The sequence below is a fragment of the Corvus brachyrhynchos genome, unplaced genomic scaffold (assembly GCF_000691975.1).
Source record: "Corvus brachyrhynchos isolate BGI_N302 unplaced genomic scaffold, ASM69197v1 scaffold6, whole genome shotgun sequence".
Taxonomy (NCBI): Eukaryota; Metazoa; Chordata; class Aves; order Passeriformes; family Corvidae; genus Corvus; species Corvus brachyrhynchos.
In genome coordinates, this window is record NW_008238632.1 from 4,491,421 (window position 1) to 4,511,431 (window position 20,011).

The 20,011-nt window shown below is 41.4% G+C and overlaps 1 protein-coding gene across 4 annotated transcripts in view; it reads left to right on the forward strand.

Moving 5' to 3' along the window:
- Positions 1–20,011, forward strand: part of PHACTR2 (phosphatase and actin regulator 2) — a 130,493-nt gene that overhangs the window by 10,548 nt on the left and 99,934 nt on the right. Inside the window, exon 1 of one of the 4 annotated variants that reach the window (XM_017737252.1) lies at positions 17,182–17,609. The exons of the other annotated variants lie outside the window; for them this stretch is intronic. Coding sequence (XP_017592741.1) covers positions 17,597–17,609 — 13 coding nt within the window. The 5' untranslated portion in view covers positions 17,182–17,596. Of the gene's footprint in view, positions 1–17,181; positions 17,610–20,011 lie in introns of those variants that run through there. 4 annotated transcript variants of the gene reach the window in all.

The following is a 20,011-nucleotide window of genomic DNA, read 5'->3' on the forward strand; positions in this document are numbered from 1 at the left end:
CAGACTCCCAAAAAAGTTGGCCAGTCTAATAATTATACCAAGGAAAAATCAGAAGCCATGTTCTATGGCATTTGATAGATGCCAGATGCCCATGGGATTCACTCTGATGCTGAAGACTCCTGTAGGATAAAGGCTGGTATGGTTCAAGGAACCAAAATTCCTTGTTTGTCTTTTAATGAAACACTTTCCTTTTGTGCCAGTCTGAGGGATGTAACATCCCTAAGTGGATTTCTCTGAGCCCTGGAATTTCTGTAATAGGACTGAACATTGGCTCAGTCATGTGGATAGCAGGCATTGAAATAAATGCTGCCACAGAACTGCAGGACAGTTTTTATTAAGCCTGTATATTTTTTTCTGTAAAATTGCAGTACAGATTCTTCTGCTGGGAATTCATGGCACACGAGGAAGAAGAGCATGTCAAGGGTGCCCTGTACATAGGCACTGAAGAGCTCTTGGGTATGATAACGCGTGTATATATAAAAAAATAGCTACCCAGCTTCAGTCCAGTTCATTTAAGTGACATTTTGCTAAACCACTGAAATATAAACATCAGACTGGTGGGGCCTTGCTTTCTCTGCTAGGAAATACATCACTGGGAGGGAAGGAACTGCTTGGTAGCTATCGAGTATCTCCAAGAGAAATGCTGAATGCTGGCCACATGAACCCTTGCCCTGAACAGGGAGGCTTCAGTCACTGAACTTTGAGATTGCCATGGAAGAAGGGGCTGGGCACCCCTTTCCTTTCCCTCTCCAGTCTATGCCATCATTTCCCCTCCCATTTCTATGATTTGAGGTAGTGTTAGAAGGCAATATAGACATTTTGATCTCTCATCAAATGCACTGGCTTTGAGAACCAGGAGGGAGGGAGGAGGGAGGACACCCAGCAATTCCAGTAGACCAAGCACCTTTCAGTAGAGCATGCCACCCAGGCTAAGTAAGAGCAGTCCAGCCAAGCCGTTGCTGTGACTGCATCCCATCCAAGCTTCACCGTCAGGTGCTGTGCAGCCCCCTTTGGAATGCAGCAGTACACTGCCTGTGAAGCTACTGCCCTGTCCCTGGGCTTGTGACTTCATTGTGACTTTCCAGCGCTTAACAATTTTTTGTTTTGGCTCTTACAGTCACATCCTCAGTTGTGGTATTTTTCCCTCCAGTGGCTGCTGGACTTCTTTGGTGTTGAAAACTTCTGAAAACACAATTCTCCCATGCCCGGGCATTCGGGGGTTAGGAGAAAGAGGCAGAAAAAATCTACTGTTCTTTTTTTATTCCAAGAGAAGTTACAATATGCTTTCTATGGCATCTCTGTGTTTCTGGGGGCTTGATTCGAGATGTTGGTGCACTTGTGGTTGGCAGTGCTGCTATTGACTTCAGAGGGCTTTGTCTCAGGCTGGAATAGATTGCTGCAGCTTTTATCCCAGGAAGGGTTCTTTACAACACTTTACAAAGATGAGGTGACCTGAAGTCAAATATCACAATCCTGTAGAAGGCAAAAGTCCCTTTGGGAGCAGACTGGCTTTTTTCAGTTCCAGCCTCTTAAGAAAATCCTGACGCAAGAAGGGATGAGATGCATTAACAGGTTTTGTGATTGGCCAGGGTCAATAGTGATCAAAATAGATGCAAGATTGTTTTCTAAAGGAAATTAAACAAAGAGCAAGTACAAAGCATCTACAGCAATTCCACAGTAGGTAAGAATACACAGCAACTTCTACCTTTATCCTGTGAAAGCCGTATGAAGGTACACCTGATGATGTGGAAGTCTGCAGGCAGCCTACCTTCACAGAAGAGGATTTCCTCACAGGAGGAGAGCCCTGCTTGGGTTCCTTGTTACTCTGGTAGGGGCAGAAAGAGGATGGGATTGTCCATGATTATCTGTGACTCTCTTTCTCTGCTGCATGTGAGTGGGAGAGAGGATTGTGTTAGCTCTTCTTCTCTAGTGTGAGTGATATTATCTCCCTCCACACAGCTAGGCCTTTTATTATAGTACCGTGAGGAGTAGGAAGGGCCAGAAGAAATCAAGATGAAAGAAGCACTGACTCAGATAGCAAAGGAAAATGGAAATGGTTTAAAATGTAAAAGATCCCCATCAGAAACAAAAGAAATTATTTCATTGAAATTTTTTTATACCTTTTATTTATGTTAGTCTGCCATTATGTCCACAAACAGAGTAAATTATATTTTTTTATCTAGAAAAATCCATTGATTCTGCTTCTATCTCCAACAAACTAACTTTTGGCTCAGCATCTCTGATTCCTGTTCAGTGGAAATCTTTATTCTCTAGGTCTTTTGTACTATGATGCCTACCAAGTGTGGGAAAAGTAGGGATGCTCTCCATCTAGCAGCAGTTACTGTAGGAGTCCATCTGCCTGTGGTGGCCGGCAGAGATGACGTGCTGGACCCTTACCAGCTCCAGCTCTGCTCTGCCATAGATATGAGGAGAATTGTCCATAGACAGATTTTCCAACAGATCTGTGGAGGAGTCTGAAAATACTGACAAAAACCAGCAAATGAGTAGGTTGGTGGCTTTAAACAAATTGTTTGCATTGTAGTAATTGCCTGAAGAAAGCCTCAGCTATGTGAGCAATCTCCTCTTTTTTCCCTGTGTAATGAAGGTATAAGGTAATGGAGCTTTCTTCTGCTGTTGTTTGTGCTATTTCCTGTCCTACAAGACCCAACGGCTTCAGTGACCTTCCTGCAGGAGGAGGGAAATGGAAAAAAGTTGGAAAAGCCAAGATTTTGAGTTTTGTGAATATGCTTAGGTTCATCAATGTATGGTCAAAACGGAATATATTGCCCAGCCATAAGGTAGAATTAACCCCCTTATACCTCCTGCTTTGTTACCTCTTCCTTACTCCAGTTATTTTTGATAGGACTTCAGTGCTAAGAGCATCCTTACTGTAATTACTGCAGCATCTTGCCTCGTCACCACCCAAAGAGCTTCCCGGGAGCCCAGCCACACACCCTGAATGCCTCACACCATGTGCTCCCAAGTGTCCCCTCTGCCTTCCCACCCATCTGCTGTGCCTCGCATCATTTCTCACCTCGGCAGATTGGTTCGGTGCCTGAACCTCCCGGCTGCCCAGCTGGCTGCCAGGGGCTGCTGGGGAAAACTCGGCTGGGCGCAGGTTCTGAGCCTCAGGGAGGTGCTGCTGTGTGAGGCTGATACACTAGATGGGGTGGTTGTGATGCTGATCAGCAGAACCCGGCTCTGGCGCTGGATTTCTGCCTGGATCACGCACCTGCCCACAGAGAGGATCTGAAAAACAGGCTTGTTACATGGAGTGATCAGCAGCAGATTGCCCTGAACTGCTTTTGCCTGGCTTCTGCTCCCTCTCAGATGAACTCACAGCAGGGTCTTCCTTGGTTTTGGTGCCTTAAGTGCCTTTAAAGGCACTAAGCTGGAGTGGGATGGGATGGGGATGCCGTGTCAGCATTTTAAATTTCCTGATTCCCCCTTCTCCCCTTTTTTTCTTTTAATCCATAAAGTGTATATTTAAACAACACAAAATATTATTATCAGCCATTGCTCTTCCCTCAGCCAAGGTAATGCTGCAAGCTTGGCATTATTGGTTGTGCTGGTGAAATTGGATCTCCTTGTTGTATTGATCCTGATGTACTTTGGTCGGCACTTGTGGGTTTTATATTGATCTGTCAGAGAAACTGCTGAGGAGTGGGTGAGCAAGATCTGCTGTCTGTGTTGTTTGGGAGCTAACAGGAGCTCTTATTCTTCACCAGTAGCCTGTTGCACACTTGGATATTGACCCATTATGAGGGAATCTGGCTTTAATTAGATACCAGGTTTTCCAGTATTTGTACAGAGGGCTTTGACCCTAGTCCACAGCAAGTTCACAAAGGCAGACTCTCAGGCTGAGTTGCACATTTATTACGTAGTCTTCTGAGAAAGAAATCATTAAAATAATTGGACTAAAATTTTTGTGTGTGCTGAAGCTGAAGCAGTCTTTTCTAAATCAAAATTCAGTTGGATCTATATAAAATGTAATATAAAATTCAGAAATAAACATATAGGCCTCAATTAGCATTGTGCACTTAAGTACCCTGATGTTTTCCTGGCCCAGTAGACATTTCGATTTGGTGTATGCAGCTCTAAGGGCAGATGCAGAATCCTTTGACTAGACTGGACTAGACTGAAAGTAGTAATTCCTTCTCTCAGCCTGAAAATTCCAGCACTGGAACCACTTTCCTCAGAAGCCTGAAAGAGAGACATCACTCATTCTTTCCAACCTCAGGACAGTTTTATGGCAGGAAAAATCTTTTGTTTTCCTTTTTTTCTTTTTTTAATTTCTTTTCTTTTATTCCTAGAGGAGGAGGGCCTGGTAGATTTTTGCTTTTAGACTGTATTTCATGAAAAATAACCCCACAGTAATGTTAAGTGGTTCATATACAGCTGATAAGTGTCAAAGATATCATCAAAGCTTTCCTGTATACCAGTCCATCTGCAACAGAAATTCTTTCCTACATGAAATAATAAAAATTATAGAGAGTAGATATATGACTAAAAGTAAGCTAAAGTGGTTTTCCGATGACATATCACCAAACGAAACATGACAAGAACACTCTTACTAACTTATCAAAACATTTCTCTGTTATTTATTCAATAGTGCCTGAAATGGTCATAAAAAGTGACTCAGTGAAAAATGACTGTGTCATTTTATAGAATGTAAACCATGTCCAGGAAATTACATCTGTAAGTCCTGGCCATCTCCCACATATATAGGCAAATGAATAAGGAGAGAGAGAGAGAAACTGAAAAAAAAAAAAGCCCTTACAGTAGCTCTTAGCCAGATCCAGATGAATACAAGCCTTGAGCTGCCAAACTCTTCCTGCCACACCTGAGCAACCATTGCAGCACCTGCAAGACTAAGGAGCCAAAGCTCCTTCTCTCCACAGCATTGCCAAGAAATGCTTGGTGTGTTTCAGCCCCAGTGGCTCAAGAATGTGCAGGACTGCTGCAGGTTTCCTGAAAGCTTTGGGGCAGACTCTTTTGCTAGAGCAGGGTGGAAGAAATTAATCATTCCTGGACTCTGGGGGAGCAAGCATGGTGTAATTCCATCCAGGTCTTGAAATGTGTAATAGATAATATTCTTATGTCAGGGTGAAAAACACAGAGTTTTTTATTTAGATTTTTTCATTGGTTGGTTGATTGTTTAGTCTGGGGTTTTTTATGAATTTGTAAATTATGCACTAATCTGGTTTAGATTCAGATGCAACTTTGACCTAAAGATACAATAAATAGGGTGGCCTACTACGCTGTTTGTTGCAAGCTTAGAACAATATAATATCTGAATTCTTCCTTTCACGTTAACTGTTTAGCCTGCTTCCAAAGGGATTTCATTTCTGATTTGGACTTAAAAGCCTGTGGGAGATATATAGCAGAGAATCTTCAGGTTCTGGCTAAGCTCATTACAAGGTTTATCTATTTCAATTGACTTTTCCTTTATAAAATGGAAATGTCAATTTCCATTGATTTTTAAACTTGTCCTGTGTGTGGGCAGGTCTAGTTTAGAAATCAATGTCATTTGCTTACTTATCTTTAAACATCATCTTTTTCCAAGAGGGCCATGGCAAGAGGATACAAAGTTACAAAAAATGTTAAATTACTAGAATGCTATAGAATTTGTGTAACTGTGAAGAGAACCACTGGGCTGCACGGCTGTTTTCTCCCACTGGTTGTGAGATTTCATTCACAGGATTGTTCCTTTAATTTAAATGGGCTCATTGAAACATTGAGTCATGTGGGGCCAGCACAAACTTCTTTTTAGATCATCTTCATCTCTGCCATCTCATCTCTTAAACCATGTGGCAGCATCCTGAAAGCAAGTACCTCTGCAACTGATTTTTATTTGTTTCACTGCTGTTTTCTCCCCCTGCAACTGCTGGGCCTCTCTATGCATTCCTGTGCTTTGTTTGTAGTGCTGCATCATCAGCCCTTGCTCAGCCAAGCAGCTGCCTTGGCCTGGATTGTCCTTCCTGCAGGTGGAAGAAGCTTTTTCCTTCTGGTGTTCCAGCACAACCATTTGTTTGGAGGCCCTTTCCCAGGATTGGCTGGCAGGGGGTGGATGAGTGAGTGTTAACATGCTGTCTCCTCTGCCTCCATCCCTTGACATCAAAAAGGTCTTGAGACTGTTCCACAGGACTGTGTTTTACACTTAAGCCATGGAAACATGGCCTAGATGTTATCTTCATGAAGTAGGTGTACAACAGTTTGATAAACTGCTCTCAAAAACATGTATCAGTAGTTTTCTGTCAATCCAAAAGATCCTGCAGGATATTTCATGGGGCAGTCCCTGGCCCAGCTCTTACTCAGTGCTTCAGTTCTGATTTGAATGTAGGAATGTCGGATTACAGAACATCCTTGCAAATTTTGCAGCTATTGTCATGCCAGCAAAGTTGCAAGCACTGGAGAGGACCAAGGAGTCAAAATGCTCTTGACAAATTCAAGCAAAGAGGTAATACAGCTTTCTGTTGATTGGCATACCCCTCATTTGGTTTGGTTTTCATATAACTAGGGTGCACAAAGAAAGAATTATCAAAATCCAGGTAAAATTCCAAGGTACTTGAGAGGTTAATCACTGTCATGTAATTTATGTCCAATACTAAGGTTCTGCAAGGACTTAAAGATATTTGAAAAATTGCTTTGGAGAAATGCTGTAACTACCACAAGAAATGTACCATTTCAAGGCTTCACCAAAACACTTGTAGTTTGGGGGGTTTGTCAGACTTGAAAGCTGCAACCTGAGAGAACAAGTAGAGAGCAGAAGAGTTGTCAGGTTAAGACTACATATGATTATGCATTTTACCCACACTGCTAAACTGAATGCAAATTGGAGGAAGGAAATTGTTGAAAGACAGCATATCTGTGCTTCAAAACCAAGATGGAAAATGGGGAATCAAAGAGGGAACAATCTTCATTGTAATCCCATTGTCCAGGCTGACCTCAGTAACAAAAGAAAAAGCTACCTGTAGTAAAATAATTTGCTGTTTCATTATATTTTAATAATCAAACCACTATTAATAATGCAAATAAAAATATTTCAAATATATTTTTGTCAGCTTCCTTCTATAATATTCTCTTTCTCGTTGAAGGAAAGAAGCTTATACTTCTCACCACTGTGCAATGCAAAGAGAAAGACAACATAGCTCGGAAGTACCCAACCACCTTTTGTAATAGCTTTAGTGAGTTTTTTTTCTTGCTCTCAAGAGGGCACCTTTCCCTGCGTTATCTAAATACGCTCTCCAGATAAATTCAAGCATCATGTTCTTGATGAAATGTTGTTATTTTTAGAAATAAATGAAGCAGGATACATAATTTCCCCTCCTACATCTTTGTTGATGCTTTTAAAGAAGGACCTGTGTTCAGAACTTAATTGCAGCATCCTAGATTGTGCACAAAATAGGCACTGCAACTACCAGTGGGTGCTATTGTAAGGGGAAAAGAAAAGGAACAATGCCATACAAATGTCACTTTGGAGTTCTCTTTACAGCTGATTACCACCCCAGGAAAAGAGCGCTGACTTGTTTGCCACAAAGGGGATTAAACGGCCTTGCATGACACCCTGGGAAGGGATGCCTAGGTGAAAGGCATGTTACAATAAACAGGATATTTTGGGTAACAGCTGAGGAAGGGAAGAAATTGCAAAAAACCTATTTGCCATGTGGGTTTGACACCTTTTTGAACTTTCACACAATGTTATGTGCTGTTTCACTTAGGATGACAAACTGATAATAGAAACAGAAATGTCTTCGATTTCTTCATCTTTTACTACACCAAATCTGTTTCCCAAAGACAGCAGGAGTCAAACAAAAGGGCATCATTTCACTGTTAGCAGCACAGTCTTTTTCAGCTGGTGTTTGGTCTTAGGTTTTCCTTAGGGTGTATTTCTAGAGTTCCCCTGGCTTCCTTGTTGCCTCTTTGGTCAAATTCTTTGGTCTTTCTGCCTTTCTTCCCCAGATATGTGCACTTCTGTGCAAGGCAACCAAGCAGTTTGAACCAGATTTACAGCATGTTGTTGATTTCACCATAATACACCTCTCAGCACTGGAAGTTTTTATGTTGTATAGACAGCAGTTCATCCTCTGGCTCCATGCTACAGTGGAGTACAGTTGGAGTTTTGACTCAGAGCAAAAAAGTTTGGGCTGCTGAATTATCAGCATCGTTACCTGAAATTACTCCAGGATTTCACTTCTGCTATACTGGCCAGCTGTGGCCTAACAAAAGTACAGCCTATGCTGACACAGTTACATCCTGAAATGGAAAATATTTACCTTGTCTCTTCATTCAGCGGAAGCAAACTCTTTCTAATGCATGTTTTCCCAACACCTGCATGTGGCACATCTCCAGCTTGCCAATTTGCCTGATGTACTTTGCTGATACCAGCTAGGCTCTGTGTTTGTCCCACACATTTTCCAGTAAGTTCTGGCAAGCATATTAGCTACCAAATCAGATTAAAATAACTGGTGTTGTTAACAAGCCTCTGCAGGTAAAATATGTGTTTTATAATAAAATATACCCGTCCTTTCAATACCTTTGAGGTGCATTTGAACGTCTGTTTTGTTGCTGGTATTAGAATATCATCAAGCTGCACAAGCTAAAGTGATCCTGTATGTGGCACCTAAAGCAGTTCAGGACAGGAGTTTAGCAGAAGTCAAAGTCATCAGACATTCCTGTGTCTCACCAGGGTACTGAGAGTTAAGTTACACATACACCAGCAACCAATTCACCACACTTTCTGCACTTGAATAAGTGAAGTTAACCTCTGACTGTTGGTCATTAAAAAGAAATATCCTTTGGTGTGAGTGTGGGGCACCTTGTACAATAGCTGGAGCTGTGATTCTAGTCTAGCTGGATCCCTTGAGGAGGTTGATCATGCAGACAAATTTCTCAGTCATAAATCTCTCCCTTTGAGTCAGGAAAGAGCAGGTGAAACAGATAGGTGAAAAAAAGATGAGTATTTTGTTTCAGGGGTCTCTACTTTAGGTACCTCTACCCTGTTTAGGCATGCTGGGCACCCTTCACAGTTACACAGCCCATTCAGCTTGAGCTCCTGCCAATGAAGGAGGAAGGTAATCATTGCAACTCTAAGGAAACCCAGGGACTGAAGTAATAGTAACCCTGAGCTTGAAGAGTTGAGATGTAATTCCATCAGACCTTGTACAGATACCAATTGCTCATATGGGTAGCACAGCTTGGACTATGGGTATGTAAAGAAAATCCCTTTTATATGAAACAGAAGTTGTGATTAAGTGAGAATGCAGTCCCAGTATGGTAAAATATAGAGTAAATTCACAGATAAATATAGATAAATAGATATTTTTAAAAATCATTCAGGAAAACACATTCAAGTAGTGTTTTTCACTCTCCTTTAGTTATACTCTCCTGTCATTCTCCTTTCCAACTATTGCAGAATATCTGGCGCACCTAAGAGTGATCCTTGATTAGATGGTGACTTCTGGATGATGGATTTTACTTTAATAATGTGCACTATGGTGTTCAAAAGCAGTATAGGTTAGTGGCGAGATCTATATGAAAACTAGCAGTACCAGGAGGGAAGAGACAGCAAGGTAACAAGCTGAAGTTATACCTCTCTGTAGTGCATCTTGTCAAATGCCTCCTCTGTTTGTTTCCAGTTTATATCTGCTCGGATCTGTGTCTCATGAATCAAGTTATAAAACATTAACCTCCAAAGAGGTTTGTCTGGCTAAATGTGCAGTGCATCATGTACAGCACACAACTGCACACTAGCAGTTGTTTGTCAGCTTTTGGAGTTTGAAAAGCTTTCTCTTTTTTGATATTTATTTGTTCATTTTCCTAAGGGTGGCATTTGACATTTAAGTGATCATTATCTAGCTCCTACTTGCCTGAATTATACTTCAGCTTGGAGACAGGGTTAAGACAAATGCAGATAAATATCTTAAATGAAGTCTTCTATTCCATTACCTAAGACTTTACTAATATATTTTCACCCACGCTACTTAAAACAAACTGAAACATCCAAAATCTCCCCTATCCTTAATTTAAGTCTGGCCACATGTTTTATGTTCAGAAACAAAGTCCTGGTGTGACTGAAGTGGAAGTTTTACTGTTGGCTTCACCGTAAGCTGGTATAACCTCAGACCCTCAGACCAGTATATATTGCCTTTCCATGTTTTTTCTTTACTGGATTATCTGTTAGCATATTTTAAGGGAAAATAGAAAGAGAGTTATGCTTATGCCTCTCAGTGAGGTTAAATTCCCTCTTTTTTCATTATACGTAAGATTGCAAGAGAAAAATCTGCAGAAGACACAAGAGGAAAAGTGGTGGGCAGAAGGTAAGAATAAGGTCCTAAGATAAATAGCAGGATAAAATGTTCTGCAAATCTATTATACGCAGTCATTAAGGCATGATAAAAGTCTGACATTTCACTTCAGCAAGGATAATGAAGACTGGCCTTTTTACACAGATTCATGGCACTAATGCCAAAGGGATTATTAGGTCTGACTTGTGCAATACAAGCCCTTAAATTACACCCATTTACACTTTTGTTGAGCTCAGTAACTTGTGTTTTATTGTTGTCATCCAGAAAGACATCTAGTCCTGATGTGATGACCTCCAGAGACAGAAAATCCACTGATAGCCTTGGGAGCTTAATCACATTTGCTGTTGCAATAGATACATGTTTTTATTTGTACATGCCTAGTCTCTGTTTTCAACCATTGTTTTTTATTGTAACTTTCACTATCAGAGCAAAAGGCATTTTGTTTCTTCTTGGTGCCCTGGCCCCTATGACTCAAAAAGTGTGTTCACTTTTCACATTGCAATAAAAGGCTGAAGTATTTTTGCTTGTACTACCATCCTGGTGAAGTCAGATACTGAGATGGAAGTGTCACTGCACCAGCCTCAATATGACTGAGACAGAGATAATCTGGGATCCAAAACTGGCTGTCCCTGTATGCAGAGCTTCAGTTTGGCCTCTTTGTAGAAAATCTGTTCTAATACAAATACGAGATCTAGTCAAATATCATGATGGTTTCAGAACATTCAAAGATGTTATCAGATTTTCAAACTCAGAACATCTTGTAACAGGCTCTGTAACTGTCTGGCTCAGGTGTGAAAAGCCCACAGCCCATAAAATGGAGTTTGAGTCTGGAACTTTATTTCAGTGGACATGTGGAAGCAATTTTTCTATTCCTTGTTAGTATTGTATAATACTGAGGATTATAGCAGTCTGATACCTTACCTGATACTAAAAAGTCTTATTTTAAACTGATTTGCCCTGTTTCCTATACCTGATTTAGCTTGGCACTCTAGGTAACAAAGGCCATGCTCTGAGGTAAGGTTTTGGTTGGAGCTCATCTCTGTTTCCATAGGAATAGTAACTTGTTTCAGAGCATTTGTTTGTGATATTTAAAGAGAAAAGGAGAGAGGTTATTTCAGTTTGCTTGACAGAATTCATTTATGTGAGCAATATGTTGTATTAATGCATGAACACCCACACCAGGCACTGTAAACGGCAGCCCAGGTCTTGTAGCCTTTCACCTGGAACACTTACCCAGTTTTCTGTGACAGAGAGGAAAATATATCTTCTGGACCTTCCCAAATCATAGCCCTAATCCATTTAGTAGCCATTTGCTTTTCCAAGTAATTTCCAATTTTGGGAGACTGTAAAAAGCAAACAGAAGGGCATATTTTGTTCCTGACAGCAAATGCTTGGCAGTTCAGTGGAAGACGTGTAGCAGTTTCAGATCTGTAGAAGCTCCCTCTATAGCAGCCACACTTGGCTCTGTACAAGCAGGTACATGACACAGTCTGAGAGTCTGACTTACAGTAAGGGCAGAACACGGAGGAATAACCACAGCCTAGGTTGTGTGTGAACGTGTGCTCAGGAGAGGACAGGACGAGGGAAGAAGGGCAAGCGATACAGAAGAAATGGCAGGCTAAGAGGGACAATGGAACACAGAAGTCTGCCACTTAGGGCATTTTTACCAGCATGTCAATTAGACCTGACTCTGAGTAGATTTAATTGTCTTCTGAAGGCAGACAGCCTGCCAATAGCTCTGGGCTGGTTTAAGAGTAGTAAAAATGCTTGAAGTCATTAGACATCTTGTTTGTGAGGCTCCCATTGCCAGCCATGCAGCTGTGCTCATGGTGACACCAGCACATAGTTAATATATATTTACTTTTGGTCATGCCAGGTACAATTCTTTCAGGCATATCCAAATCCTAGAAATCCTCAGGTTTCCGGGGCTAGGTAGGCAGTTAGGCACATGCAAAGCCTTCATAAACGAATTGGTAAGAAAACTAAAGACCAAAACCTTGTGTTTCTTTTTCCAGTATTTCAAACTGAATACGTACCATGCTGCTTTGTAGATATGAGTTCACTAAAATCCAGGATTCAGAAAAAAAGCTACAATTTTCTTAAATAATCAAGTATTTAGAGATGTTTTTCTTGTCCATGCTTTTATCTCCTGCTGAGCTCCCCCTCTTCATGATATGCTGAAACCTCCTTCTTGACCTCTCCCCATGTCCCTGCTTTCCCCTCCCACTGCCTGTCCCTCCTTTCACTCAGCCCTGCCACCCTCTCTGCGCTGAACTCATCATATGCCCAGCCCCTTCCTGCTCCCTCTGAAAACCCATCTGTGCTGTGAAACTCCCCACCTACATCGACCGCATATTGCTGTCTGGATCCCACTCTCTCCTTGTTTTCTATCAGTTTAAATCTGTTGACTTCAGAGGTGTTGCTTCTCCCCTTGCAGCTTTCAGCAAGAGTCAGAACCACTGCATCTGCCCAGGCTGTTCAAGGATAAAGTCTTCCCGGGGAACAAGAGGTTCCTGCTGTTTGCTCAGCAAAACAAAGCACCCTCTGCACTTACACCTGTGTATTACCAATATTTCCAGGCTGAACTGGAGCTTCTTCCCAGGAAAAGAACATCCTTGTAACTGTCCTGCTCTCAAACTCTTCTGCCTTTGTAAGGCAGGGAAAAGACCTTTGTCAAAACTTTTTCCCATCAGTGCTGGGAAATTTTGGTGAGGCTTAGGGAAGGTTTCTACTGGAGGTTGCTTCTGCACTTTGCTGAACCCTCAGCTCTTACCCAGGGAAGCCTATTCCATGCATACTGCTCAGCACATCCTCAACAGGCTTTCCCTTTTGCCTAGCAACTTTCAAGAACGTGCCAGAGGAGGGTTTTAATATTCCTAAAGCCTGGAGAATGTGTATCTAACAACTTTGTATTTATAGACGTTACTAATTCCAGATTTTGGTGCAGTGTTGCGGTGGCTAAGTTTATAAGCACCAAAGGCACTCTGTAACAAGTGGCAATCTTTGTTATCAACTGAAATACTGGGATATGTCTGTAGCAGAGTTCAGATCTTTTGCTGTCATTCCTGTGCCTTCTCAGATTGTCCTTCCCTCTCTCCCAGTGAAAGCACCTCACCATTGGTGGATGGAAAGGTACTTCAGAGAAGGAAATACCTTCTGGAGCACTACAGATCCTGTGTACTCAGCACAGTCATTGCCCTGGGACTTGGTGGATACTTACAAGAATCACATGAAGTTGTCTATTTAGAGTATTGACGTTGACTATTCAAACCCACAGCATCTAAAAACAAGTATAGCTTATCCCAGAGACACCTGCCTGATGATTTCTGTGTGGGAAGAAACAGACACAGTGAAAGGGAAGCGAAACATTTTGCCTGAAATGGCATCTTACAGAATCAGATCTTTGCAGTGACAAATGTGCACTGAACAGAGCCAGATTTCACATTTTCTAAATGTGTTCTTAGGCATCTTTGTCATGATTGGAAACACCACAGCTGAAGCTGTCCATCGATTCTGCAGGTTTGTCAGCTCTAAGTGTTTTTGATGGCTGGGCACTGAGGTCTCTGTTTATCCTGATTTCTCTGATGCTTACCTGGGCAGATTTCTGTGCCTCCATGAATCGTCATTGATTTTCCTGGGAGTGAAATGTCATTACTGCAGCAGGCTGTGTACATCAGGTGTATTGGAGAGCGGGATCGTTAGGGTTCTGTGTAATTAGCAGTACTACTAATGTACCCTGTAATGCTTTCTTCTCCAGGGGTTGGCCCTGATTATCTGGGTTAGTGACTTCCCCGGCTCCTAACTCTGCACTGGGGTCTCACATAACCTCCAGTGTGTTTATCCTCACACAGCTGAGGTGTGGGGGCGAGCACAGTACAAGCTGTTCCTAGGTCAGATGTTGGAGGAGCCTGCACAAAATCAGGAAGTCTGTGGATGAAAGGAATTGAGCCCAGGTCTTAAGTGCCTGTGGCTGAAATGGATTGTGATACAGGACCACCTCATAGGTGAAGAAAACCAGGATACAGTCTGATGGAGTATGAGATTTTTGCAAGATGAACAGAGAGTTTTACACCTGCACAGATCTGATCTTCTTAGTCCTTACCAAAAATTTTCCTTTAAAAGACTTAGTCATTTCATGTATTGTGACGGGGTTGCTCTGTACTCACAAATTAAGCAAATTTATGCCTGGAATATATGTATATTTTACTTCTAAATAACAATCACCGTCTTCTCGTTGAACCCCATCTATTACCTGTATCTTTCTTTTCCCCCATGTTCAGTCAGGCAGACATTGCTTTAACCCTGTAATAATGGCATCTGATCATACACACCTGTTGATTTCTATGCAATAATCGAATTACCTACAATTTTAAAAAATCCCACCTCAATGAATGTATTTTGTAAAGCTTTCTCTTTTTCAAAGTTTCCTGATGAGATGCTTTCTGTTCAAATGGAGGAGATTTACATCACGTCATATGAAATTTCCATTTATAGTTAGCTTGCAAGAGTTAATAAATTCCAGTAACAGTTAATTTCATTAACAGCACCTGTCACACAGCCATGATGAAGCACCCAAACTCAATGCTTAGCAAGCTGTTGCAATTGGGACTTCCCATACTCTAGTTAGCACCTTATAATCCTGATCCTTAGCTGACCTGAAGCTGTGAATCTGAATTGCATGTCAGGCAGGGGCCTGGGTACACATTAGCATCTTCCAGGGCATCTTCGGAAGGAAACCTGTGCATGAGGGCAGGAAGGGAGCTGTGGTGTGCTTCTGTAGGTCTTCTCAGCTGTGTGATTGGGGGACCAGCACCCTGAAGGACACCATGAAGCCCATCTGCCCTGCAGCTGAGGTTCAGCCATGGCATGCACACTAGGACTGCTCTGCACATAGAAATAGTCACTATGTGGAGCTCTTCACTTCCCTGAAGTCTGAGTAGGTGCAGCTTTGCATCTTCCCTTGGGCTCTCTGGCAGAGGGTGTTGCCCACCTGTATTCCCCAGACACAAGGGTAGGAACTGGTTTCCAATAGCTGCACCATTGCCTGGTGGCTTCTTAAGTACAGAGCTCCCCATTTCCAGCTTTCAGTGAAAGTCAAAGCAAACAAGTTGGATTCAAAACCAGTCTCTCTTAGTTTTAGTCAGCACAAGACATTTGCATACTTTGTGGGATTTAAGATATGTATCTGTCCTTTTGCCCTGCAGTGGCTTTGTCACCATCCCTCAGTGCTGTTTGAGCTCAGACACCTGTAGATTTGCAGCTCTGCAGAGCCCCATCTCAAAACCAAGCCATCTCTTCTTTTCACATCGGCAGCTTGATGTTGCCTTGGTTGGCTCCATAGTAGAGCAGTAGCATCCTAGCATGAAGGCACAATCCTCTGCCCTTCTCTCCTGAGCAGTCTGCCAGTGCTGCAGCACATCCCCCAGCTCACTTGAGGACATGTGGGGCTTTAAAGACAGAGCAACAGCCTGTGCTTTCTCTCTTTTCTGCAGGAACCCAGCATTCTCCAGGCAGCTCTCTCCCACAGAGGAGCTGGAGAAAAGTGATTGCCTTTATCAGATGGTCATCACACAGCCTCCAGTTTAGTGCTCCTCTGCAACTAGATTTCACCAAATGCACATTAACCAATTACCCAAATTGGCACATTAATCAACTGTCATTGTGATACAGAATCTAGCAAATGAATAAGCTCCTTATTGGTCATCTTTAACCCTTTGTATGAGTGTTGTTGTAGCTATTTGTGACATGTACTAATGCAACATGCTTATGCTAACTTCTATTTTTTATATGCTCTTCATAAGCCACTTATAAATAGAAGCTTAATATGAAGTGTGACAGATCTCTAATCTTTACTCTCTCCTTAGCCCTCCAAGCACTTCCTTTCTGGAAATACAGAATATATCCAGTATGCCCTAGATATTCTCCATTCTTGCTGATGACTTTAGCTCTCATTGATTCTTTCCACTTCTTACTCAGTGTAAATAGCTCAGTGCCGCAACCGTCTTTTTATTTAAATTTTTAAAAAGACAAATAAGATCAAAGGGACGGGGTGATGAATAGAAAACATATTTTGTTGCTCATGTGATGCTGTGGGGCAGAGGGTCAATATAATGCAGATATAAAAAAAACTGCTTTCCTTCTCCATTGCAATAAAGAGGATTGGAGTGAATTATCTAATGGAAGGTATAAATACTGAGAAAATACTGTGCAACATTTATGTAGTGTCAGTACTTGGTGACATTGTCTTTCACCAAAGGCCATGTGTGTAATGGTGCCCCTGTCACAACTGGGCAAACACTGTGGCACAAAATGCCTGGTTTAGGGTTACACAGCAAATCAGTGCCAAAATGGGGGATAGAACCCTAATATTCCAGAAATGTTTATGAGCCTATACTGAGTTTGTTTGTTTGTTTGTTTGTTTGTTTGTTTCCTTCTATGGGAGAAAAGCCTGTGCATCAAAGTCTCAGGTGGTATGGAAAATTTAGAAATAATACCTCTTCATTTCAGCATACATCACTCAGATTTTGTTGAGTCCAATCCCTCCAGCATCCAGTGTTTTTTACTTTGACTTTAAAAGAAATAAAGCTCTGTAGTTACTTTTCACCCTTTCATTACATTCAGCTATGATCACTATAATAATGAATGTTTCCAGGCAGTTAATATATTGATATGCATTTACAGATAAGCACACCTACTGTGTTTCTCACAAAAAGGAGAACACCTGATGTAGAGAACATCAGGTGCAGAACTTGCAGGATTTAAAGCACAGCCAAAGCTAATGGCTGCAAATTGTAGCCTAACGTAACACTTTCTCAGACACAGATTCCTCCCCCTTTTTTTTCCTCCCTAAAACTTTTGCTGTTGCGTCACTGATAAATAACAGCCCTTTGCTTGGTAATATATCCCTTTTGTATTTAAGGTTTTGCCTTCCTACTCATTAAACCTCTCCTCATCAGCATTACTTTTACTTTTCAGAAACATATATTCAGTATTATAGGCTCGGAGTTCTTTTGTTTTCCCCCCATAGATGTAAAACCCTGGGGGATTTAAGTATCTACTTGATAGGCTCACACAATCTTAATCAGCCTATAATGGAGCTAATGGCTGTTTGTCATCCTTGGAGATATAAATTTCCTGGTGATGTCTACTGCAGTCAGTACATGAAGTCTGCTCTGACTGCCTGCAAGGTCTAATAACCAGGAGAAGGGCAGCCAGCTTCATTAGCGAGCCTGAGACTGTACCGGCTGCTTTTCTGGGGAACTGTGCTTTTTGAATACCGAGAGGGAATAATGGATAATGCCGGTAAGTGAAATAAAACTGATCTTCATTCTTAGTGGAGCTACGGGGTTCGTTTGTCTCCTCTCTCACTTGCTGCAGGAGATGTGTTTCTTTACCCTTTGCGGCTTCTTCCTTTTAAATGTCCTTTATTAAAGCAAATTTTTATGTCTAAAATGTGACACACTTAAGTTGTTAACCCTTTTACAGTCTGGTTTTTTCTGCTCTAAGTCTGTTTCCTGGAAATGTGAACCTAAACTGTAATGTAGGATCTGCCTTTTTAAGGTATTCAGTGTTATTTTGGAAGCTATATGCAGGAAACGTGGCAGGAAGGGAAAATGCGTGTACTTCAGAGAGAAATATCTCTCACAGTTTGAAATAGGTGTGGATAGGTAACTAATAAAGCTAACAAAAAGTAGATAGTGGTTAGCTGCTATCTGTCTTATTTTAAGCTGCCTCTATTTTCTCTGTATAATGATTTACTCTCTTTCATATTTAGTACATAAAATACTGAATATATTTGCACTTTTTATTTTCTTTGATGTTCCAACTTTAGATCATGCATTTTCATCCCAAATAATGCACTTCATGGTTCCTAAGGAGGTGCACACATCATTACCTCGGTGATGAAATGCATTATTTGCATTTCCCTTTTGCATTACCTTGTATCACAAGACAGAGGAAAAAGAGAGCTTTTTGGGACAGATACTTTGCATGCTGCTTTGACTGCTGTGAAACTTGAACATGTTGAGATCTCACAGATTTATTGGTACTAGTGCAATACATATTAGGAGACACAATCTGCAGTAGATTCAGTGCCCTTTGAAAACTGCTCAGATCATCAGATTTGTCTAATGTTGACCTTAAAAGTGATGATCACCTCTACAATGTGTGTGTGGCAAAGATTATTCTACAGTAGGCTTCAGTGATTTTCAGGGGGTTGTGGGTGTTTTGGTTTGATTTTTTTTTTACAGTAGAAGCAGAACTCTTGTTCATGTCTGCTAAGCTGTCCAGGTCATTCTCATCTCACATGTATTGTTATGAACTTCTGTCACAAATAGATAAAAGGGTCTTGCTGCCTTTATTTCTATAAATTCCAAGACCAAAAAAAAAAAAGTTTTTCTAGAATTAAAAATGTAACATCATGGAAAATTACGTCACCAGCATCTAAAAAAACCTGACATGGTCCTAGTAAAATATTCATTTTTGGATATAAATAAGATTAGCAATACTCTTTGCACTTGGTGCTTTGGCTAGCTTTTAAGAAGCCTTAACATAATAAATGATAATGACTTGTGTTTGATATTCCATGACAAGGCAGAATTTTCTGCTGGAGGAGAAGGATTCCTGCTCTCCAACACAGAATGCCTGTGGGCAAGAGATACCCTGGCAGGCAGAGCTGCTAATTCCTCCAGGTTTTTACACTTCAGCATCAACAACTAATACTGTTGAAGTCCTGATGGAGACACCACTTTAATCCAGCTATAAGAATCTGTTCTGGAATGAGTCACATTTATTTTAAAGGCCAGTTTTGGGGGGATGAAGAGGGAAGCTTGTGTCTGAAAGCCATAGAAACAGATTTTCCTCTGTGTGGGTTTTTGTTTGGTTGGTTGGTTGGGTTTTTTGTTTTGTTGGTTTTTTGGTTTGTTTGTTTTTTTTTTTTTTTGGTTGGTTGGTTTTGTTGTTCTAAGGAAGAGTCCGGTGTGGTTACTATCTGCAAAAAGTTAAAATAAGTAAGACTTGATGTCTGCACAACTTGCCAACTATTCTCACAGCTTCTTATAACATTAGTTTGCTGAATAACTCCAGATATTTTTTTTCTCATGAAGAAACAGTGATGCTTTCCATTTTTATAAAACAACCTATATACCATTGAAATTGGTTAAAATAATCCTTTTGGACAAAAATTAAAATCTAGTTGGAAAAAAAAAGCCCCAAACCAACCCAACAACAGATGAAACGAAGCCATATTGAAGATATCATGGCAGAGGGTAAGGCTGTGATCCAGTTTCTTCTGTGGTTACCAGTGATCTTCCTGCTGCCTGTGGTCAGCTTGCTCCAAACCCCCAGAGGGCTTCAGCTGCACACGTGGCATGGACATGCTCCCTTCTCCAGGCAGCTCTTCTAAGAGTGCAGCCATTTCCATACTTTGAGCAGGATAGGGAACACAACCATTTCCACAGAGCCTACAGGGTGCTGGGTAAACACACCCGGATCTGTAGAGGAATGTTTAGGGATCGTGATCCCTAACTGGGATGCCCACATGGGGACTGTGCAGCTGAATACGTCTGTATGTCTGGCCTGTCCCTCTGACTTCTACAAGGATGGGAAAGCACCTTTGAAAACCCTTGCAGTGTCATCTGGGCGCTTATGAGATCAGAGAGAGCAGGATTATTTTCATCCCTAAGCCCAACCTCCTGATTGATTTG